The 24,472-nt window shown below is 46.4% G+C and overlaps 1 protein-coding gene across 1 annotated transcript in view; it reads right to left on the bottom strand.

Moving 5' to 3' along the window:
* Positions 1-24,472, bottom strand: part of KATNIP (katanin interacting protein) — a 145,182-nt gene that overhangs the window by 26,277 nt on the left and 94,433 nt on the right. Inside the window, exons 13-14 of the mRNA XM_079720130.1 lie at positions 14,954-15,821; positions 771-1,496 (exon numbers count right to left, since the gene is read on the bottom strand). Coding sequence (XP_079576256.1) covers positions 771-1,496; positions 14,954-15,821 — 1,594 coding nt within the window. The remainder of the gene's footprint in view (positions 1-770; positions 1,497-14,953; positions 15,822-24,472) is intronic.

Below are 24,472 nucleotides of genomic sequence, written 5' to 3'. Positions count from 1 at the left end.
ACCCCGTGTCCCAGTGATGTGCAGACCAGGAACCTAAACCCACCAATCTTTGGGCTAGAAAGTCCCAAACCACTAACAGGTCTTGATTTGTGTAACTGAGCCTTATTCTTCTTTACGTATTTGCAAATGGAATTCACAGACCATAAGAACCACATAGATTTAATGAAGGCACCTCATCTAATGAGAATCACTGTGGTCTGTCATGAAATAAGGGATGTTTCTTAGGCGCGGGTGAGGCACGGTAGCTGATGCTGTTGGTGCCCCATCCAGATCCTTTGCCGATCCTTATAGGGGGTCTTCCTGGAAGGGTGTGGGAGTTATGTCCCAACCAGGGGAGTCCGAGGGTTCCGAAGCCCTGCTGCTTTGCCTTAAGGCAGGACAGACCCTGCAATTTACACTCCAGAGCTCCCCTTGGGATCAGGCTGAAGCTGGGCTTCCCCTGAAACGATATCCTTGCCTAGCTTCTTCCCCCCACCCTTCCATATCCTACACCCCTCCCTGCCCTACAGGGTCTCCTGAGAGCACTCCCTCCATAACTCACTTGCACTCATCAGGCTCAGGCCCTAGGAAGCTAAGTAAGGCTGGTACCCAGGGGAGGCATTTCAGTGAGGTCAGCTCTTTCACACCCAGCAGCAAAAGGGGAGGAGCGGGCCAGCTCTTGGAAAAGGAGAGAGACCTGTCACTGGCTAGCCACTAAGGTTAGTTTTGCTTCAGAGCCTCAGCCAGTAGCAGGTAGGGGTTTCGAGAGCATTCTTACAGACATTCTGTACCTCCCGTCAGGGTTCCCGAGGCTTTGGCGATTTCTCCCTTAAAGATGCACTGCGTATCTAACAGCATCGTGATGTCCTTCACACCCCGGAAGGAATGTATCCGCGATTTATTGTAATTCCAGATCCTGATCAGGGCGACTTGGCAAGGCTGCACGAAGTCGATGGAGATGGAGTGGGACTTGCCCGGCGTGAAGGGGGCCAGCCAGACATGCATGTCGTCCTGGGTCCTATTCACCCCATCGATAAGGTTGGTGACCACACGGGGGTCTTTCCCATAGGCCGGTAAGATATTGATGTCCGGGGGGTCGGCTTGAATGTTCACAATTTGCACCGGCTCTCCCTTGGAACTGAATATTTCTATCCCATTAAGGCCAACGTAGTGCCTGTCCCCCCACGTGGACTTGATGTCGACGACCAAGTGCTGTCCGTAAGGCAAGACGGGGATTTTAAAGTCACCCCCGTCATCTATCTCTAGGGAGCCGTGGTCCTGTCCTTTCATGGGCTCCGGCTTCTCCTCCTTCCAGGGGTGCGGCTGGTCACTGTGCCGGCTGCTCTTCTGCTGCTGCAGGAACTCACCCAGGATGTCGCCTTGGAACTCCACGTTGGAGATGCGTCCCTGGTGGGAGTGGTCAAAGACGGTGAGGGAGTTCCACGATTCACGTAAGGTGTGTTCCTGCTTGCTGTGCCACTGGGGCCGCAGTGGCGTCCGGGTGGACCAGGCATCTTCTGGAAGGAAGGACACAGGAGAGGCGAAGCCCCATTAGTGGCGTGTGTGGAAGTGGGGACCCTTAGAGATCGTTTCACCCAGTGGCTCTCAGCTGGGTGGGGGTCACCCTCAGGGGAAATTCTAGAAACCAGTGGGTGGTTCGATGCTCTTGGCTATCTCAGTGCCTATTGGCCCTGCTGGCACTTGAAGGGTGGGACCAGGGATGCGACTGTCCCTCACTGCCGGGGATGGTTCCAGGCACAGAGTACGCTCTCCTGTCTCAGGCGCCATTCAGGTCGGTAAAAAAATTGCTTATGGTCACCCGAGTCTGGAACCTAGTTGTTTTACAAAGAGCACAGTGTTTCTCGGTGTACTTTGAATTTTCTAAGAATGCGACTACCATGCAAATCAAGGGAACACTCTCTGCTTGTGTGAGAACCTTTTCAGAAACTCACGCGACCCAGGGCGATGCTGCTGCCTGCGGAGTCTGAGTCAGCAACCCCAGGGTCTGCTCTGAAGACTGTCACAGCCACGTGACTCTAACGGGGTGTTTCAAAGACTGCCTAATAGCAGGCGGAAGGCTTGTGAAAGAATGTTACATGGAAAAACAAAGAGCCAGGGGGCTTCCCTGGTGGCGCAGTGGTTGAGGGTCCACCTGCTGATGCAGGGGACACAGGTTCGTGCCCTGGTCTGGGAGGATCCCACATGCTGCGGAGCGGCTGGGCCCGTGAGCCATGGCCGCTGAGCCTGCGCGTCCGGAGCCTGTGCTCCGCAATGGGAGAGGCCACGACAGTGAGAGGCCCGCGTACCGCAAAAAAAAAAAAAAAAAGAGCCAGATCGGCCATTTTAGATGAGGCCTCTCCTAGTGTGGGCAGCATGTCCTGACGTGTTAATATCATCGTTTCTGCGTGGTGAGTAGGAAAGACTTGTACTTTCTTCTTTGACACCGTATCTTCTAAGTTCCCTACGTGTAATTTTTATAATCAGGGACAAATTCTATTAAAAAATCAAACAACCCAGGTATATTACAAGGTAAGGAATTTACTTCTACTCGTGCTTAAACTGGCTCCAAGAGCCGAAGCTGCGTCTGGGGCATGCGGAGAACACGGGCCTGGCCCTCAGAGGCATGGCTCTGAGGGCCCTGCTCTCCTGCTTGTAGAATATTAAAGCCCTGGTGTGTGCATCTAAGCAGCAGCCGGTCCTCACGGCCACGCCATGGCTAACTGCCATCTAAGGGTGTCATTCTGGAAAAACAGCAGCTGATGACACTGACATTCTGTTTTTCCTTCTTTCATATCATGCTGCGCCCTGCACTCCATTTTCTGCCTGTCTCCTCGGGGGCCTGGCCCCATCAATTATCTCCTCTCTCCAGAATCTTCAATCATTCCTTCCGCACTGGCATCTTCCCCTCTCTCTGTCTGCAGACATGCATAAATCTCTCCTACCTGAAAGAGAAAGGAAACTGACCTGATCTTGGGGCTCCCTCCCACGACCATCCTATTTTCTCCCTCCTTTCACCGAAGACACTACATCCTCATCACCACTGCCCTCTCTCACCACCATCACCCTCTCTCGACCCCCTGAAACTTGGCTCCTGTGGGCAGAGTTGTTTTGCCCACCCAGATTCCACTTCTCCTTCTCCTAGGAACAAAATTCTGATTTTTCCCCACCTTCAGTCCATGCAGATTAGGCAAAACACGGACAGCATCCTTCCAAGCTGGGCTCGTGAAAGGAAGTACGGGGACAGAGAGGGGCTCTCTTTAAATTGGCACTGCTGAGCTGGTAGGACGGAGGGGTGGAGTTGGTGGTGGCCATTTGCTACACTCTGTGTGTGGGGAGCCTGGCTGAGAATGAAGCCAACCTGGGGAACGTGAGCTGAGAGATGCAGAGTCCTGATGACAATCATTTGAGCCCCTGGATCCAGCTGCACCTGAAGTCAATCCCTTTGTGGTTTTCTGTTCTTGGCATCCCTAAGAGTCCTATAATTCCCACAACCCTCCACTGAAGTGACTTTCTCCAAGTACACAATGACTCCAAGTACACAACCTTTTCTCAGTTCTCCTTCCCTGCTCGACATCCCAGGCAAAGCTCCTCCACTCAGCAGTGCCCCCCTCCACCAGCTTAGGAGACATCATCCCTTCCTGGTTCTCCACTTCCCCGGCCAACAGCTCCTCTCTTTGTGTCATGGCGCCCTCCACTCCTCCCTGCACGCTAAGTCTGGTTGTGCCCAAAGCCCTCAGCTCCATGCCGTCCTCTCCCAACCCTGCCCTCATCCAGCTCCTGGCTCCCATGCGGGCCCTGCTCACTGACATCAGCCAAGTTCTGGCCTCTCTTCCTGGGGTACCATCTTCCAATTCCAAAGACCCCTTGGACGGTCCAGACATGTCCACTCTGTCACTTCAAACTCCGGGTACCTAAAATGGAGTTTGTCATCAACCCCTCTAATTGGCATTATCTCTACTACATTGAGAATAAAGAAAATCTAACTCCTCACCGTGCCCCTAGGGCCCTGAGTGTGGACCCCCAACTCCCGGCTGACTTCTCCAGCCTAGCCTCACACCCTTCTCTCCACGAGCATCCCACTCCAGCCATGCCAGCCTTTCATTCCATGGACACAAGTCTCTCCTTGCCTCAGAGTCTTTGCCCTTACTGTGCCCTCTGCCAGGAACGCTCTTCCCCCAGATCCCCACTTCGCTGGCTCTTCTTGACACCCTCCTTCTTGGAGAGGCCTTTTCTGCCCTGTTCCCTGCTGCATCACAGGGCCTGGCACAGAACCTGGTGCCTGGAAGTGCTCAATAAATGTGTGCCAGTAAAGGGACGGGTGGTTGGTGCCACCATCACGTACCCCCTGTGCTCAGGGCTGGATGCTGAGGGACTCCCCCTCCACCAGTCAGTTCTCCTGCACCTCCTGTCCTCTCCCCTCCTTCTCAGCTGTCATTAACAAGACCCCAGGAGTTCCTTCCATCCTTTCTTCCAGGCATGAGGCTTAACATCTGGCAGAAGGAATTTCCCATATGGATCGTCATGACCTCAGTTTACTGTGATTTGATTTCCACTGACTGAAATGAATGGGCTGGGTTGGTCTGCAAGGGCAACCGAGGAGAAAGCGCCAAAAGTCACGTGTCAGGGGACTCAGCCTGCCTTTCTCTGCCAGGGGGTGCAAGAAAGGCAGGACTTGGCTTTTATCCTGTATCTGCTTTCTGACCTATTCTCCCTGAGATGTACGTACGTCCTGGGTTTTAAAAGCAGAGAGGTATAGACTTTGTCTTGGACCTCTCAGGTGAAACAGCAGGCTGGGGCCCACGTTTCCCTCTGTCACACATGACTCATTAGACTTTGGGAGTTGGGCAACTGCTGGGATTGGTGCTTTGTCCTGTCTGTCAACATTCCTGCCAACAAATCTGAACTGACAACAGAAAGCTACTGCTTTAATCTGTAGTCCACATGGTCTGGGAGGGACCAGTATGAGATGATGGGATTAAAGGTTCAAAACTACTCTTTGGTGGAGATTAATATGAACTGCAAAGTTCTGAACTTCAGTTTATAAAAATCACTGGCACCACTATGAGGTAGGCATTAATTGCTATTAAAATGGGAGTGAAAAAGCATGTAGTGAGATGCAACAAAACCACGTTTATTCGAGGTGAACAGCCAATTAGCCATAGCTGATTGGACTAGGAGTGGACACCTGACCCATGCCAGCCAATCAGCTTCCACCCTGAGACTCTGGAATTGTATTCTGGAGCTAGAGCTGGGAAATTGTCGCTTTTGGACTGCGAAGCCATTTCCTGCCATGTGCACAGAGGAGGGGTGAGGAAGAGTGGACCTGCAAAGAAGCAGAGGCAGGACCCAGCAGCCCTGGAGAGTCAGGGAGAAGCTTCCTCGGTGCCTACTGGCTTTCTGGTTCCTCCTTCAAATCCCATGTGATGCTTCCTGTCTTTGGGGGTCCAGGAGCTTCTCAAATAACACCCCATTTTACTGCTCAAACTGGGCCGATGAGATTTCATTCACCTGTAGCTAACTGACCCCTGATAAAGACACTTCCAAAATGCAGATGTCATTACAATGAGATACTTTGTTTAACAAAAGGATTTCCAGGCTCTCTATTATGGTGACAGCACGATTCCAGTCCCAGGGAGGATCGTGGGCAGTCATTCATTCTACAAGCACTGTTGGAGGGCTTGGCCCCCACCTTTCCTGAAGGGCATGGCTATGGGATTTGGCTCTATGTAATGGGTAATTTAAAATTTCTAAGCAACTTTCCTTTTTAGCACGACCAGCTTAACAAGCATGAAATCTCAGGGGCTCAGTTCTTAATGTGTGTTGAGCCAAGCAGTGAAATGCCTGGAAGGAAATTAAAGTGAGACAAAGTCTTCTGAACATGGACAAGTTAGAAAAATGCCCATCACCTCATAACTCCCAGAGGTTCTTTGGGTCTGTTTACCAGGAAGGTTTGGAATTGCCTAGCTCTTCTGGGGCAGGTGGCTGATGACAGCTGGGGAAACAGGGCACTGTAGGGTAGTAGTTCGAAGCATGGATGCTGGAGCAGGACTGCCTGGGTTCAAATCCTGCTCTAACACTTATTGGCTGTGTGACCCGAGGAAAGTTACTTAAACCTCACATTTTCTTTTCTTTTCTCTTTTTTAATCATATAACTTTCAGGTGTACAGCATTGTGGTTCAACATCTGTATACACTACAAAGTGATCACCAACATAAATCTAGCTCCCATCCATCACCATACAATTGACCTCCTTCATCCATTTCACCCACACCCCAACTGCCTTCTCCTCTGGTAGCCACTAATCTGCTCTCCATATCTATAAATTTGTCTTTGTTTTATTTTGTTTGTTTTGTTTATTAGATTCCACATATTAGTGAAGTCATCGGTATTTGTCTTTCTCTGTCTGACTTATTTTACTTAGCATAATACCCTCAAGGTCCACCCATGTTGTTGCAAATGGCAGGATTTCATTCTTTTTTATGGCTGAGAAGTATTACATTGTACATACATTATTCCATGTACATATATACTATATATATATGTATATATATATATACCACATCTTCTTTATTCATTCATCAGTGGACACTTAGGTTTTTTCCATATCTTGTCTCTTGTAAATAATGCTGCAATGAACATGGGGGTGCATATATCTTTTCAAATTAGTGTTTTAATGTTCTTCAGATAAATACCCGTAAGTGGTATAGCTGGGTCATATAGCAGTCCTATTCTTAATATTTTGAGGAATCTCCATACTGTTTTCCATAGTGGCTGCACCAATTTACAATCTTGCCAACAGTGTACAAGAATTCCCTTTTCTCCACATCCTCTCCAACATTTATTATTTCTTGTCTTCTTGATAGTAGCCATTCTAACAGGTGTGATGGGACATTGCCTTGTGGTTTTGATTTGCATCTCCCTGATAATTAGTGATATTGAACATCTTTTCTTGTGCTTGTTGGCCATCTGTATGTCTTCTTTGGAAAAATGTCTATTCAGACCCTCTTCCCACTTTTAAATCTGTTTGTATTCTGTTGTTGAGTTGTATGAGTTCTTTATATATTTTGGATATTAACCCCTTAAAAGATATATGATTTGCGAATATCTTCTCCCATTCGGTAGGTTGCCTTTTCATTTTGAGGATGGCTTCCTTTACTGTACATAACCTTTTCTGTTTGATGTAGTCCCATTTATTTATTTATGCTTTTGTTTCTCTTGCCTTTGGAGTCAGAGCCACAAAAACATTTATAAGGCTGATGTCAATAAGGTTACTGTCTATGTTTTCTTCTAGGAATTTTATGGTTTCAGGTCTTATATTCAAGTCTTTAATCCATTTTGAGTTAATTTTTGTGTATGGTGTAAGATAGTGGTCTAGTTCCATCCTTTGCATTTGGCTGTCCAGTTTTCCCAACACAATTTATTGAAGAGACTGTCCTTTCTCCATTCTATGTCTTTGCTCCTTTGTCACTGATTAATAGTCCATATGTGCATGGGTTTATTTCTGGGCTCTCAATTCTATTCCATTGATCTGTGTGTCTCTTTTTGTGCCAGTATCATACTGTTTTGATCACTATAGCTATGTAGTGTAATTTAAAATCAAGGAGCATGATACCTCCAGCTTTGTTCTTCTTTCTCAAGATGCTTTTGGCTATTTGGGATCTTTTGTGGTTCTATATACATTTTAGAATTATTTGTTCTAGTTCTGTGAAATACACCACTGGAATTTTGATAAGGATTGCATTATATCTATAGATTGCTTTAGTAGTATGGCATGGACATTTTAACAATATTAATTCTTCCAATCCATAAGCAAAGAATATCTTTCATTTTGTGTGTGTGTGTCTTCTTTAATTTCTTTCATCAGTATCTTATAGCTTTCAGTGTACAAGTCTTTAACCTCCTTGATTAAATTTATTCCTAAGTATTGTTTCTTTTTGATGCAATTGTAAATGGAATTGTTTTCTTTACTTCTCTTTCTGACAGTTCATTATTAGTGTATAGAAATGCCACATATTTCTGTATATTGATTTTGTATGCTGCAGTTTTACTGAATTCATTTATTAGTTATAACAGTTTTTTGATGGAGTCTTTACGGTTTTCTATATATAGTATCATGTCATCTGCAAATAGCGAGTTTTATTTCTTCCGTTCTGATTTGGATGATTTTTATTTCTTTTTCTTGCCTAATTGCTGTGGCTAGGACTTCCAATGTTGAATGAAAGTGGTGAGAGTGTGCATCCTTGTCTTGTTCCTGATCTCTTAAAGGAAACACTTTCAGCTTTTCACCATTGAGTATGATGTTAGCTGTGAGTTTGTCACATATGCTCTTTATTATGTTGAGGTATGTTCCCTCTATACCAACGATGTTGAGAATTTTTATCATAAGTAAATGTCGAATTTTGTCAAAACCATTTTTTAAATCTATTGAGATAATCATATGATTTGTATTCTTCATTTTGTTGTATCATGTTGATTGATTTGTGGATATTGAACCACCTTTGCATCCCTGGAATAAATCCCACTTATTCATGGTGTATGAGACTTTTAATGTATTGTTGGATTAGGTTCGCTCATATTTTGTTGAGAATTTCTGCATGTATGTTCATCAGTGATATTGGTCTGTAATTTTTTTTTTTTTTTTTTTTTTTTGGTGATGTCCTTGTCCAGTTTTGGTATCAGGGTAATGCTGGCTTCATAAAATGTGTTTGGAAGGTTTCCCTCCTCTTCAATTTTTTGGAAGCGTTTGAAAAGACTAGGTATTAAATCTTCTTTGAGTGTTTTGTAGAATTCACCAGTGAAGCCGTCTGGTCCTGGGCTTTTGTTTGTTGGAAGATTTTTGATTACTGTTTCAATCTCCTTACTAGTAATTGGTCTATTTAAATTTTCTATTTCTTCATGATTCAGTCTTAGAAGATTGTTTGTTTCTAGGAATTTATCCATTTCTTCTAGGTTGCCCAATTTACTGACATATAATTGTTCATAGTAGTCTCTTATGATCCTTTGTATTTGTGTGGTATTAGTTGTAGCTTCTCTTTCATTTCTGATTTTATTTATTTGAGCCCGCTCTCTTTTCCTCTTGGTTAGTCTAGCTAAAGGTTTGTCAACTATATTTATCTTTTCAAAGAATCAGCTCCTAGTTTCACTGATTTTTTTCTATTTTATTTTAGTCTCTACTTCATTTATTTCTGCTCTGATCTTTATTATTTCCTTCATCTACTAATTCTGGGCTTTATTTGTTCTTTTTTTTCTAGTTCCTTTAGGTGTTAAGTTAGATTGTTTATTGGGAATTTTTCTTATTTCTTGAGGTAGGTCTGTATTGCTATGAACTTCCCTCCCAGAACCACTTTTGCTGTATCCCACAGATTTTGGTATGTTGTATTTCTGTTTTCATTTGTCTCCAGGTATTTTTTGTTTCTCCTTGATTTCTTCAATGCTGCCCCACCCCCAGTTGTTTTGTAGCATGTTGTTTAATCTTCTTGTTTTTGTGGTTTTCCCCATTTTTTTCTTGTGATTGATTTCTAGTTTCATACCACTGTAGTTGGAAAAGATTCTTGGTATGATTTAAATCTTCTTGAATTTATTGAGACTTGTTTTGTGACCTAACATGTGATTTATCCTGGAGAATGTTCCATGTGCACTTGAGAAGAATGTATGTTCTGCTGCTTTTGGATGGAATATTTGGTATATATCTGTTCATCCGATCTGCTATAATGTGTTGCTTAAGTCTGATGTTTCCTTATCAATTTTCTGTCTGGATGATTTATCCATTGAGGTAAGCAGGGTGTTAAAGTCCCCTACTATTACTGTATTGCTTTCAATTTCTCTAAGTCCATCAATATTTGCTTTATATACTTTGGTGCTCCTATGTTGGGTGCATATACATTTATAAATGTTATAACTTCTTGTTGCATCGACTCCTTTATCATTATGTAATGTCCTTCTTTGTCTTTTATTATAGTCTTGTCTTAAAGTCTATTTTGTCTGATATAAGAATAGCTACTCCAGCTTTCTTTTCATTTCACTTGCATGGAATATCTTTTTCTATCCCTTCACTTTCAGTCAGCATGTGTCCTTACTTCTGAAATGAGCTTCTTGTAGGCAGCATATAGATGAGTGTTTTTTTCTTTTAATCCATTAAGCCACTTTCTGTCTTTTGATTAGTGAATTTAGCCCATTTAAAGTAATTATTGGTAAGTAGGTAATTACTGCCATTTTGTGAATTGTTTTCTGGCTGTTTTTGTAGTTCTTCTCTGTTCCTTTCTTTTTCTTTTCTCATTTTCCTTATGTTTTGGTGGCTTTCTTTAGTGCTATATTTAGATTCCTTTCTCATTTTCTTTTGTGTATTTACTGTGAGTTTTTTCCTTGTGGTTACCATGAGGATCACACATGCCATCCCAGGTAAGCTGCAGTCTGTTTTAAGTTGGTAGCAACTTAAATTTGAACACATTCCAAAGCTTTGTCTTTCTACTCCCCCTCCACACATTTTATACTTTGATGACAAGTACTACATCTTTTTATTTTATGTATCCCTTAACAAACTATTGTAATTTTAGTTAATTGTTAACATTTTTGCCTTTTAACCTTCAAGCTTGCTTTATAATTGATTTTTTAAATAGATAAATAAACACATTTATTTATCTATCTATTTATCTATCTATCTATTTATTTATTTTTGGCTGTGTTGGGTCTCTGTTGCTGCGTGCAGGCTTTCTGTAGTTGTGGCAAGCGGGGGCTACTCTTTGTTGCGGTGCATGGGCTTCCCATTGTGGTGGCTTCTCTTTGTTGCAGAGTACAGACCCTAGAGCATGTGGGCTTCAGTAGTTGTGGCATGTGGGCTCAGCAGTTGTGGCTCATGGGCTCTAGAGCACAGGCTCAGTAGTTGTGGCATGCGGGCTCTAGAGCGCAGGCTCAGTATTTGTGGTGCACAGACTTAGCTGCTCCACGGCATGTGGAATCTTCCCAGATCAGGGCTTGAACCCGTGTCCCCTGCATTGGCAGGCAGATTCTTAACCACTGCACCACCAGGGAAGTTGTGCTTTATGACTGATTGATCCACTACTTTTATTATATATTTACCTTTGCCACTAAGATTTTTACATTTGTATGTTTTCATATTATTAATTAGTGTCATTTAGTTTAAAGGAGTCACTTTAACATTTCTTGTACAGCCAGTTTAGTGGTGATAAACTCCTTCAGCTTTTGCTTACCTGGGAAACTCTTAATCTCTCCTTCAATTCTGAATGATAAACTTGCTGGGCAGAGAATTCTCACTGGAAGTTTTTTTCTTTCAGCATTTGGAATATGTCATGCCATTCCCTTCTGGCCTGTAAAGTTTATGCTGAAAAAAAATCTGCTGACAGCCTTAAAGGGATTTCCTTGTATGTCACAAGTTGCTTTTCTCTTGCTGCTTTTAGGATTCTCTTTTTATCCTTAACTTTTACCATTTTAATTATAATGTGTCTTGGTGGGTGTCTCTTTGGGTTCATCTTATTCAGAACTCTCTGGGCTTCCTGGATGTCTGTTTCCTTCCCCAGGGAAATTTTCAGCCACTATTCCTTCAAATAATTTTTCTTGCCCTTTCTCTCTTCTCCTTCTGGGAGCCTATAATATGAATGTTATTCTGCTTGATGTCCCAAAGATCCCTTAAAATATCTTTATTTTTTTTAAATTCTTTTTTCATTATGCTGCTCTGTCTGGGTGAGTTCCATTGCTTTGTCTTCCAGCTTGCTGATTTGTTTTTCTACCTCATCCAATCTGCTGTTGAACCCCTCTAGTGTATTTCTCAGTTCAGTTATAATTTGTGTGATACTTTCTATTTCTTTGTTGTTCTCGCCATGTTTGTCCATTCTTCTCCCAAGTTCTATGAGCATAATTTGACCATTATTTTGAGCTTTTTATCAGGTAGATTGATTATCTCTGTTTTGTTTAGTTCTTTTTCTGTGGTTCTGTCTTGTTCTTTTGATAGGAATATATTCCTCTGTTTCCTCATTTTGCCTAATTTTCTGTGTTTGTTTCTATATATTAAGTAAATCAGCTACCTCTCTTGGTCTTGAAGGAGTGGCCTTATGTAGGAGATGTCCTATGGGGCTCAGAAATGCAATCATGCCTGGCCACCAGAGCCAGGTCCTCAAGCAGTGTCCCCTTATGGGTTGCGTGCACCCTCTTATTGTAGCAGGGTCGTGGATGCTGCTGCCATGCATTGGTGGGCAGGGCTGGCCCCTGGAAAGATTGCAGTGCTGGCCACAATGGCTGATGGGTTCTAGTGGGCAGGGTTATCACATAGTCAGCTGTGAGGCCTGGCTGAGGTGCAGGGGTGGGTGGGGCTCTAAATGGGGTGTGCCAGCTGGTGCTAACAGACTAGAGGGAGAATTTCAAAATGGCACCCACCAGCATTGGAATCAGCAAGGTAGCCTGAGACTGGAAAAACGGCCCCCTCCAGTTTCTCAGTCCCCAGGGAGCGTCCCAACTCATTCCTGCCTCTTCAGCAGATGCTTCAAGATTAGTAGGTGGATCCCATTCACCTATGGTCCATGCACTTTTCAGTCTGGTGTTTTTTTGCTGGTTTTCAGGTGGAGTGAGTGTGAGTGTGCCCTTTAAAAGCTAGCTTTCCATTCTCTGCAGTTCTATAGTTTTGAGTGTATTCCCCATTGGTTTTCAAAGCCAGATGTTTTGGGGCCTCATCTCTCTTGTGCAGGATCTAAGGACTGGGGTGCCTGACGTGCAGCTCAAATCCCTCAATCCCCAGGGAAAGTAACTGTACCTGTGTAATCCCTCCCATCTGTGGACTGTCACACCTGGGGTGTGGTTTTTTTCCTTGATGAGATCATCTCTCTGCCTCTCTTATCTGCCTTGATGCTGCCCTTTTACCCTTTCTTGTGGAGACTCTGCTCATCCAGTTTTCAGGTCCTTTTCAGAGGGAATTAGTCTACATGTAGCTGTACTTTTGTTGTGCCCATGTGAGGAGCTGAGTTCAGGATCTTCCTATGCCACCATCTTGAACCTCCCATCTCACCCTGCTTTCTTACCTCACATTTTCTTTATCTGTAAAATGGGACTGGTATGAGGATTAAATGAACCCGTTTGAGTAACGTGCCCAAATGACAGCCTGGCTTACTGCAAACATGCCATGCATCTAGCCATTGCAGTTCCTTCTTTCCATCATTTCTCCCACACTGCAGAAGACCCACCATGAGTCAGGCACCTGGGTCCTGGGGACCCCAACACAAATAAGATGCAGTCCCTGCCCCCAAAGAGCTTCTCAGTTCTGTTCTCCTACTCTTCTCTTCTCCCTGATACCCAGTCTCAGGGTTAAGTCTTGGTGGGGGTGGGCAGCAGAATCTGTAAGGCTGGGGAGCCAGAGGGGAAGCTCTGCCTGGGAGAAGGGAGCCAGCTGCTCACCATGGAAAGGCACTCAAGAGTCTGAGGGACTTGCTCTGCCCTAAGTAACATTAAGGGTCTGAAAGAAGCCACAAACTCTTCACATTTCTATGTGTAAACTCTGGCTAAATGCAGGCCTTTGGGGTCTGTCCAGTAGACAGTAATAGTGCAGATGCTAATGTAATTCACTAAAAATATATACATTGGCTTCACATACAGATACACCAAGAGGCAGAGTCACAGAATGGGAATGACGATGACAATGATGATGATAACAATAATAATAATAATAATAAATAGCAGCAGCTAACATCTGTTGGGTGCTCTATGTCCCAGGCACAGTGCCAAATGCTGCACATGTAGGATCTCATTTGATCCTCCCAGCCCCTCGTGAGTTGGATATTACTGGTGTCCTTATAAACGAGGAAACTGAGGCTCAGGGGGATTTCAGAACTTGCCCACGGTGTGGGTGGGCAGTGGGGAACCAGGATACATGCCCAGTCAGTTTGACTCCAGGGCTTCTGCTCCTGTGTGGTAGGGGGTGGGGATAAACTCAGAGGATCTAGAGGTGAGCCTTGCCTTCGTAGGTCCAGGAGCTCTGTGGGCAAGAAAGGATGTAGAAGCTAGTGTTGAAATCATGGCCACCACTTCTGGAGCACTTTCCACATGCCAGGCTCTGGCTATCAACTCATTTGAAGCTATCAACTCATTCATTTTTCACAACACTGTGGGGCATGGGGGTTCATTCCCATTTCACAGATGAAGATGCTGAGGCTCAGAAAGTGGAAATGCCCAGCTCTGTAGGGCCCAGTCTAGAGGTCCCAGACCTATAAGTAGCAGAGCTTGAATTCAAATGGTTTGACTCCTTGTTGCTATGCTACACTCCATCCCAGTAACCAAATTTGAGGGCAAATATTCAGAAACCCAGCCATTGGCACCTCCTTTCAGATCTCTTAGAGATAATCTACTACAAAGTTCACAAAGCAGGTGAATCCTGCTAGCAGATGTATATATATATTTTTTGACCCACACAGTGGTTTAAAAATAATCTCCATCAGTTGCCAATGTTAAAAAACAAGAATATTCTACAATTTTGATTTCTCTTGATAAAAGGAAAAGGGAGATCTGGCATACTGGTCTTGTATTCCTGAATACCATAGTCCTCACCATTCCCTATAGTCCTTCCAACCCCCAGGCAAGAATTAATTGCTATTTTTCATCACACTTGTATTATTTTTCTAATGGTATGGTTAAGAAGAAGTGAAGTTCTTAGAGACCAACATCTCTATCAGAGGTGGGATAACAGTCTAGATTGGAAAAGCCATGTTTTGCAAGAAAAATGGACAAAGGAACATATCTTGGAGGTAATGACAAATATATCTATGAGTTTAACATGCAAAGTGTGCCTTGCCCTTTTCACTCACTGCTGCCACCCCTGTGGCCCCTGAGACAGGGAATTTGTGACCCTTAGTTGAGAAGAACCCACTTGCTTTGCAGATGAGGAAACTGAGGTCCAGGGAGCAAAATGGCTTCATGCCAATCAGTGGCCCTGGGCTCAGGTAAGATGGCCCCGAGTCAGACTGTTTCCCAAGCTTACCTCTGCTGTCTGGCTGGCCATCACCATGACTGCTGTTGAGGGCATCCTTCCTCAGGCCCCTCCTCCCACTAGCAGGGTGCTCCCTGTGGGAGGGTTGGTTAAAGATGTCGAAGTCATCACTGCAGACTCTGGGGGTCGCTCTCTGAGCTCTCTCGCTGGCAATGACATTCCAGCTGCTTGCCCGCCCTTGCTCACGCCTGGGGCCTTTATCTCCAGCCTCGGTCTCTCCAGGCCCCTCACGGATGATATCCGCTGATGGAAGCCTGCCTCTCCAGTCCAGCGGCTTCTCCGGACTCAGCCAGAGGGGTTTTGACTTCGGGCCTCCCTGCTTCCTGCCTTTCCCTGTGGGAGAAGGTTGTAACCAGGATGGGGTTTTCCCTGGAGGCTCAGAGACTTTTCTGCCCATAAGGTTTTCCAGCTGTTGGATCAGCGAGAGCTCCTGGTCAAGAGCAGGAGGGCATTCCTCAGGGGAGGAGTGGGGAGGGACACTGGGCATGCCACCTGGCGAGGATGGTGCGGCTAAAAAGCTGCACTCTTCCTCTAACTTGGACAAATTGTCTTCCATGCAGTCAGGAGGATTCATCCTTCCACCAAATAAATTTCCTTGTGAAGAAACCTTCACATCCTCTGCTGCTCCAGCTGGCTGCGAGTAATGGGCACCGAGCTCCTCGTCCCCATCGGTGCTGTTCCTCTTGCGGGCACCTTTGCTTTCTTCTGAGTGGGCAGCAACGCTGTTTTCCATTCTCTCATTTTGCAGGCCCACCAGGATGCTCTGTGGGGCCTCGTCACCTCCTTTGTCTAAGTTGCCATCAAAGATGAGTTTTTTGTTGACATAAAGCTTCACGTTTTTGGCCCCAATGTCAAGATCCTGAAAACACAAAATTTCACAAAATGAAGATGCGTGGCATAGGACTGATGTATCAGAATTTGAAGGGAGCAGATGAAAAAGACAAATGTGGGACGCTGGAAACGTGAGCTTTCTGAGACTACAGCACTGGGGCTGTTAAATCAGACTCCTTTTCATTTTGGCACAAAGGGTTACATATGTTATAAATCAAAGGATTTTCACAAAGAGGCGGCCTCCATGGCCATCTTCATCATCATTACCTCCTGCTGGGACACATGTAATAGCCTGCTGATTGGTCTCCCTGCTTCCTGTCTCTTGCTCCTCCGACCTCAGCTTCACATTGTCACCCGTGTTAGTTTTCTACAAAAGCAGATCTGGCCCAGTCACATCCCTTTGTGAAATTCTTCATGTTTTTTTCACTGCCTATAGCAGGGTTCTTTAAAGTATGGTTCCTGGGCCTCCTGTGTCAGAAAAGCTTGGCAGGCACATAAAATGCAGATGCCCTAGGTTCCATGGGTGCCATATTTTGGGGGCCCTGAGAGCAGAGCCTGAGACAAGGATTTGAGTGCAGGTAGCTTATCAGCAGGTGCTCCTAAGAGGGAGAGTCAGGTAGGGCAGGTGAAAACCCAAAAAGGTTTTGGGGCTGGTCACTGCTGTGGGGAACTGGGGCTCCATCCAGCTGGGACACTGTGAGGGACCGGCAGAATGCATCGCAGAAGTGTCCCTCCAAAGGCGGGAGGCTGGGTGTTTATCCACTGACTCCCTTCCCTGCTGTTGATGGATGCCCCTGGGGACACTGACTCCCTGCCATGACCACAGGCTAAGCCCTCTAGAGGCTTTGGCAAAAGGACCCAAGCAGAAAGGCTTAGAGCCTGGAAGCACTGGAAGTGGTGCCCAGTCAGCACGCCTGGGACTGTCCCAGCGCAGCTGTGGCCACAAGTGGAGGGGAGCCCAGAGGATGCGGTGTGAGCGCTGCACTTGTGTGGAGAACACTAGACCCATGAGATGAATTCCGAACCCCCCAGCATGACATACAGTAACCTTCACAAAGGGGTCCCTGCTAGCCTTCTGTCTCCTCCTTTCCCAGCACATATGCCCCGTATCAGGCAGGTATTCAACGCTTCTTGGGTCATACTTAAAATTAGGGGGCTTCCCTGGTGGCGCAGTGGTTAAGAATCCGCCTGCCAATGCAGGGGACACGGGTTCGAGCCCTGGTCTGGGAAGATCCCACATGCCGTGGAGCAACTAAGCCCGTGCACCACAACTACTGAGCCCGCATGCCACAACTACTGAAGCCTGTGCGCCTAGAGCCCGTGCTCCGCAACAAGAGAAGCCACTGCAATGAGAAGCCCTCGCACCACAACGAAGAGAAGCCTCCACTTGCTGCAACTAGAGAAAGCCCACGCACAGCAAAGAAGACCCAACGCAGCCAAAAAAAAAAAAAAAGAAAAGAAAAAAAAAATCAAATAACACCTCCTCCTGCTACTGCCTTATTTGGCCATACCTCTTTACACAAAAACATTTTTAATAAACAGCTTTCTCGAGGAATATAATATATACCTCATACAGTAAACTGTACATGTTTAAAGCATACAACTTAATGGATAAAGAAGATGTGGTGTGTATATATATATATATATATATATATATATATATATATATATATACATACACATACACAATGGATATTACTCAGCCATAAAAAAAGCATGAAATAATGCCATTTGCAGCAACATGCATGGACTTAGAGATGATCATACTAAGTCAAGTAAGACAGAGAAAGACAAATATCATGTGACATTGCTTATATGTGGAATCTAAAAAAAAGATACAAATGAACTTATTTACAAAACAGAAATAGACCCACATTCATAGAAAATAAATTTATGGTTACCAAAGGGGAAAGGGAGGGATAAATTAGGAGTTTGGGATTAGCAGATACACACTCCTAAGTATAAAATAGATAACCAACAAGGATCTACTTATAGCACAGGGAACTATATTCAACATTTTGTGGTAACCTTCTCAGTGAAAAGAGTCTGCAAAGGATATATATATATATACACACACACACATATGTATATAACTATATATAACTGAATCACTGTGCTATACACCTGAAACTAACACAACATTGTAAATCAACTATACTTCAATTAAAAAAAAAGCATACTGCTTGATAAGTTTTAACACATATACACCCATGATCAAGGTAATGAACACACCCATCACACACAAGGTTTCCTCATACCCCTATGTAATCCCTGCCACCCTATCTTCTTCCCCACCCCGAGCCAACCACCCATCAGCCTTCTGTCACCATAGATTACTCTGCATTTTCTAGAATTTTTCTATAAAAGGCATCACACACTATGCACTCTTTGGGGCCTGGCTTCTTTCACTCGGCATAATAACTCTGAGATTCATCCATGTTGTGTCAATGAGTAGTTTTATTCCTTCTTATTGCTGGGGTGCCCCACAATCTGTTTGTCCACCTTTACAGCAAACTCTAAGAGTCACAGTCATAGCTGCGCCTCCTGCCCACTGGCCTTTGCCTCCTCCTCTACACGAACCCACCCTGCCAAGGGTGCCAGAAACTGGGTCACAGAACTTCCCTGTTTGCCTGGACGATTCTGACTTATTCCCGTTGCCCTGGTCTATCACTCATAGAGCCTTCTTTTCACTCTGAGGGGTGCCCTGGTTTGGACAATCAGCTTTAGGGTCTAGCAGGGGATCAGACCCACCGGGAAGTTCTCCATTCTCAGGTAGGCTGTCCTCCTGCCCCCTGCTCTCACCGCAGCCCAGGCTCCCTGCTGTTGCTCCTCTTCAGCTGGGCCTTGACCGGTTAGGCTGGTCCCCGGCCTCCCGATTTTCCTGCACCCTCTCACCAGGGGTCCCACTCAGGCCCAGGGCCCTAACTATCATTCTCTCATTGGTGACTCCTGACTATTTAATTTTACTTTATTATTGAAGTATAGGTGATTTACTGTGTTGTTTCAGTTTCAGATGTACAGCAAAGTGATTCTGTTTTATATATGTGTGTGTATATATATATTCTTTTCCATACTCTTTTCCATTATGGTTTTTTTTTAAATAAATTTTATTTATTTATTTATGCTTTTGGCTGCATTGGGTCTTTGTTGCTGTGCGTGGGCTTTCTCTAGCTGTGGCGAGCGGGGGCTAGTCTTCATTGTGGTGTGCGGGCCTCTCATTGCGGTGGCTTCTCTTTGTTGCGGAGCACGGGCTCTAGGCGCGCGGGCTTCAGTAGTTGTGGCACGTGGGTTGAGTAGTTGTGGCTCACGGTCTCTAGAGCGCAGGCTCAGTAGTTGTGGTACACGGGCTTAGCTGCTCCGCGGCATGTGGGATCTTCCCGGACCAGGGATCGAACCCGTGTCCCCTGCATTGGCAGGTGGATTCTTAACCCCTGTGTCACAAGGGAAGTCCCTTCCATTATGTTTTACTGCAAGATATTGAATATAGTTCTTTGTGCTATATAGTAGGTCTTTGTTGTTCATCTATTTTATATATAGTCGTGTATATATGTTAATCCCAAGCTCCTAATTTATCCTTCCCCACCCCCTTTCCCCTTTGGTAACCATAAGTTTGTTTTCTATGTCTGTGAGTCTGTTTCTATTTTGTGAATAAGTTCATTTGTATCAGTTTTTAGATTCCACATATAAGTGATATATGATATTTGTCTTTGTCTGATTTACTTCACTTAGTATGATAATCTCTAGGTCTATCCATGTTGCTGCAAATGGAATTATTTTTGTCCTTTTTTATGGCTGAGTAGTATTCCATTGTGTATATGTACCACATCTTCTTTATCCATTCGTTTGTCAGTGGACATTTAGGTTGCTTCCATGTCTTGGCTATTGTGAATAATGCCAATGAACACTGGATTCCTGACTATTTTAATCTCCAGTCCTGACCTCTCCATCCAGCCCACAGTGACCACGTGACCTCTCTTCTTGGATATCTAACAGGCGTCTCAACCTTAACAGGCCCCAAACAGAATGATCAACCCACTCTTCCCAAACCTTGTCTTCTTTCATCTCAAAAGTGGTTCCGCCGTTCAGCCAGCTGCCCCAAACCTAGGAGTCCTTGAGTCTTCTTGCTGTCTCACTCACACATCCAATCCATCAGAAGCCCTGCAGCTCTACCTCCAAAACCCCTCTGGAATCTGACCTCTTCTCCCTGAATGGCGGCCGCCTCCTAGCCCGGGCCACAGTCATCTCTCCTGGAGACAACAACCGTATCCTCCTAAGTACTCTCTGCGTTTCCACTCTGCACCGTCACCCACCCACCCCCACCCCACCCCGGCACACACACTTCGTTTCCAGCAGCCAGTCTTTCTTAAAAAACAACTTAAATCAGGGAATTCCATGGCGATCCAGTGGTTAGGACTCTGCGCTTCCACAGCAGGGGACCCGGGTTCAATCCCTGCTCAGAGAACTGGGATCCCACAAGCCGCACGGTGCTGCCAGAAAAAACCAAACCAAACCAAAACAACTTAAATCAGATCACGGCAGGCCCCTGCTTAAAACCACCCAATGGGGCTTCTCTGGTGGCGCAGTGGTTGAGAGTCCGCCTGCCGATGCAGGGGACACGGGTTCATGCCCCTGTCCGGGAAGATCCCACGTACCGCGGAGCGGCTGGGCCCGTGAGCCATGGCCACTGAGCCTGCGCGCAATGGGAGAGGCCACAACAGTGAAAGATCCGCGTACCGCAAAAAAAAACCCCAAAAAACCAAAAAACCAAAAAACACCCAATGATTTCCTACTACGCGGAGAATAAATTCCAGCTCCCTTCAGTGGTCAATGTGGCCTGCGTGATCTGGTCCTGTGACGACCTCTCTCTCCCCTCCCCTTCTGCTTCCAACACACCGCTCTGCTTGCTGCTCTGTGACCCCAGGGAGCTCCTGCCCACCTTGGGACCTGGGCACCTGCCTGGAATGTTCTGCTCCGGAAACCTGCAAGGCTGGCACCTCCTTGTCTTCAGAGAGATGTGGCTGCTCTCCCTAGAGCAGCCCCCACCCCATCCAGTCACCTCTCTAGCCCATGGCCCTGTTTTCTTTCCTTCTGGTCTCTGAAATGGTCTTATTTATCAGCTTTCTAACTTATTTATTGTCTCCCCCACTCAAAGTTAAGCTCCAAGACAGCAGAGACCCTACTAATCTCGTCCAAGGGCGCCACAAGCGCCTGGCACATAGCTGCTGCTCAGTAATCCCTTTGGAATTCTAAGTGAATAAACACAGGCATTTTTCTCCCCGGGGAACACTGTTCTCTAACAATCTTCAGAGAAGAAACCTCATCAGAAAAATGGTAGCCTGTTGGTTTCAACCCCAGACCATTTTCCATCTTGCTTTGGCTTCTGATCTGCTCTTGGGATACAAGATCTGAGATCCCAGAGGTGTCCATCTATACTTATTTCCCCCTGCCTTAGCCCTCCTGAAAGCCAGGCAATGAAGCTCCAACTAACTTCCTAGTTCACTAAGTTATTGCTACGAAGGTTTCCGTAGCAATTTAGGATGAGAAACGTCAAGCCCGTGTTACACCACAGGAACCCAGCTTCAATCGTCCAATTGCAGGATGGCAGGCTACTATTTGCCGCCTGTCAGTTCTCAAAGCCCTCTTTTACATGTTTATACGGATGTGTTCTCTGTTTAGCGGAGGCGCAGCGCAAGTGTGTGCTGTGAATTAATCAGGAAATAGCTGTATGAGAAGGACAGCCCGGGCAGCTTTCAATGACTAGTCCTGCAAAATTACCGCCATGGAAACATCTGGTGAGACAGACACGCTCTCACTGAAAGAGGCGGTGGGGTGGGGAGGAGACCTTTCAGTCTGCACAGTCATCACATGGGTATCCTGGCTTCCGTAAGGAGATGCCTGGTTTCCACAATGGGCTCCTTGACCGTCCGTGAACGGTCTAGAGCCCCGTCTGACCTCAGCTCTCTCCAAGAAGCCTGGCTGAGTGGGGACAGAGAGGGGAGCAGGCTGGGGCAGGGGTGTGACCTCTCATGCCCCTAGGATCAGGCAGGTAGGAGAGAGAAGAGGGTTAGGGTGGAAACCACAGGGAGTGGCGGGGGTCATGGGGAGCTGAGAGGTTCATGCCCACTACCTGATGGTGTTTAAACCTGCCAAGTTTCCAACACCCTGCAGACCAAACAAGCCGTATCTGTGGGTGGATTTGGTCCAAGCATCATCAGGGTGGGATCCCCGGTGGGAAACGGTAGGGAGTCACTTCTCTGGGGATTCTATGTGCTAAAAAAAAAAAAAAGGCTGCATGCATTGGCCCATGCTGTCTTTGGAACAACTCCCCAAGGTCTTGGGCATTAGGGCCCATCTGACAGATGAAGAAACTGAGCCTCAGCATTCTCTGAGGTCACACAGCTGGTGCACAGGGAGCCACTCTGGCTGACACCCTGAAGTCCTATTGCCACCTCCCTTTGGGTCAAGCCAGACCTGGAGAGGGCCTCCGTCTTGGCTGTGCTAGCCTGGCCACCTGCTCTGGGTGGAATCCTGAGTCGCCACTTCTATTTCTTAATTAGTCCCCATGGACCAACTATCTCGCACTCCCATCCTAGCTCTCTCCTCACTCCCTAGAGGCAGTCATTGTGGGCACCAGTGGGGAGCATATGTACGTATGCTTGTGTCCTTCCAGACTTTTCCTATGTATTTACGTACATACTGATGCAACTGCCATCACACCTCAAGAGTGTGGTCCAAAGCTATGTGAGACACATGTCTGCTCCGTGGAGAAGACAGGGTCGAGATTTTGCAGGTCTGTGCTACTTGGCATCCCTCTGTAAAGCTCTGCATGAGGGGTGCCTTTGGGAATAGATCCAAGGGAAAATCCTTTCACTCCTAAACAACCAACCTGCTTCCTCCTTCCAGCAAGAGGGCTCTAGTCCTGGCTGTTTCCTCCTTTGCCTCAGCTTCCAAGAAATCGAGGTGAAACTCCATGCTGCTGACGACCTTACCCTGAGAACCATTTGTGTGTGTGTCGGGGGGGCGGGTACTTGCTTCCTTGGTGCTCCTATTTTCTTCCTCGTTTAACTAGAGTTATTGCTATGCCTTTTGTTGATGCTGTCTCAAACCCCTTTTGCAGTGGATTTTCAAAAGGACACTTTGAAACTCTGTGGCTGCCATGTGGTCAATGCGAGCACCTTCTCTAGTCCAAAGAAGGACTTTATCCTTTTTTCCAGTTGACGAGAACCAGTCACGTTGAGACTGTAATGCATTTTAAACACAACAACATTAATATTATTTTGATCTAAGTAATTGAAGTGACTCGATAAGGCCACCTTCCTCCCTGGTCCTGGGGTCAAATGACATGTCTCTTCCAATGAGCACATGAATTGCTCAGCAAAGATTGATGGCAGCCCGGCTCCATCACAACAACCCAAGCAGAGGCAGGGGCTCCTGTGCTCACAAAACACTTTCCCTAGAGACCAACAACTGCCCTCAGCACAGGCGAAAAAGCCTGAAGGAAATCATCTGGAGCAAAGCATTGGCCAAGCCTACGTGCCGGATGACAGGGAGGGTCCATTAAAGCAAACCCTTCCTCGGCGTGGGTGACAATTGGAGTCGAACCAGCTGTGTGTCGCTGGACCTCATTGATGCACAGCCCGAGGGGGCCCACACTCTAGGGGTTCTGTCACCAGCTGGGCACCCACGCTGGCTCCACTGCACCTGGAGAACATGGGCTGCCGTCCCTTACTGCTCTGTTTGCCGGGAAGTGCTGGGTCCACAAGAGGAGGGGCCGAGGGGCTGTGGGTGATTGGGAGGCTTATCAAGCATGGGCGACTTCGGGGAGTGAGCTGCGGCTGCCCAGAGAGCTGCCATGTAGGCTTCGGGACCTGGCTCAGGAGCTGAAGACCCCTCCGGGAAGCCCCTGGCTCTCCCGATCTGCCCCTCCCCGCCTCCTCGGGTTGAGTCGAGGGTCCTCCTCTAGGCTCTCACAGCTGGGCTTGCGACTGGACCCTTGCGCCTACTACCTCGTGGCCCCATGTGCTCACCTGTCTTCAGCGGATGGAGACCTTCAAGGATGGGGAACAGGCCTATCCCCATCTATCTTGAGGCCTAGCTCTGGGAACTAAACCTGCTCTTTGCACCTGAACTTGAATGCTTTATTGAGAGGAGATCTCAATGACCTTTCATATGTCCCTTGGGAGGAAGAGCAATGAAAACCCTTCTTTGTGATGTAGCCACTTGAAGAAGATGGTGGGGACATGTGACATTTAACAAGCTACATTTAACCTATTACATGCCAGGCTGGGGGCCAACGACTCTGACCTCCCAGTATCACAGACTCAGAGGACAAAGGACGGGGATGGGACCTGACAGATGGGGCCACCAACCGGAGGACCTACAGCTGGATCTGGGCTGGTTTGGCCCATAGAGCAGTTAAAAATTTCAACACCAGCTGATAATATCTTAAAACTGAGAGCTTTCACATCACAATGTGCCTTTTTGGCCTCTCTTGAAGATTTAGGCCATCTGGCAGGACGGGGCCAGGGCAGAGTGATGGCTGCTCTAGGCAGGGCCCGGCTTGCCAGGGACCACAGTTACTCTCTATTGAAAGGCGGGACCAGGTGGTGGGCACCAGATTGCCTGGTAGTCATGTGACTACCAGCAAGTTCTTCTGCTTTTCTGGGCCTCAGCTTCCCC

The sequence above is a fragment of the Hyperoodon ampullatus genome (genome assembly GCF_949752795.1).
Source record: "Hyperoodon ampullatus genome assembly, chromosome: 14".
Taxonomy (NCBI): Eukaryota; Metazoa; Chordata; class Mammalia; order Artiodactyla; family Ziphiidae; genus Hyperoodon; species Hyperoodon ampullatus.
This window is presented reverse-complemented; position numbering and strand designations above follow the sequence as displayed.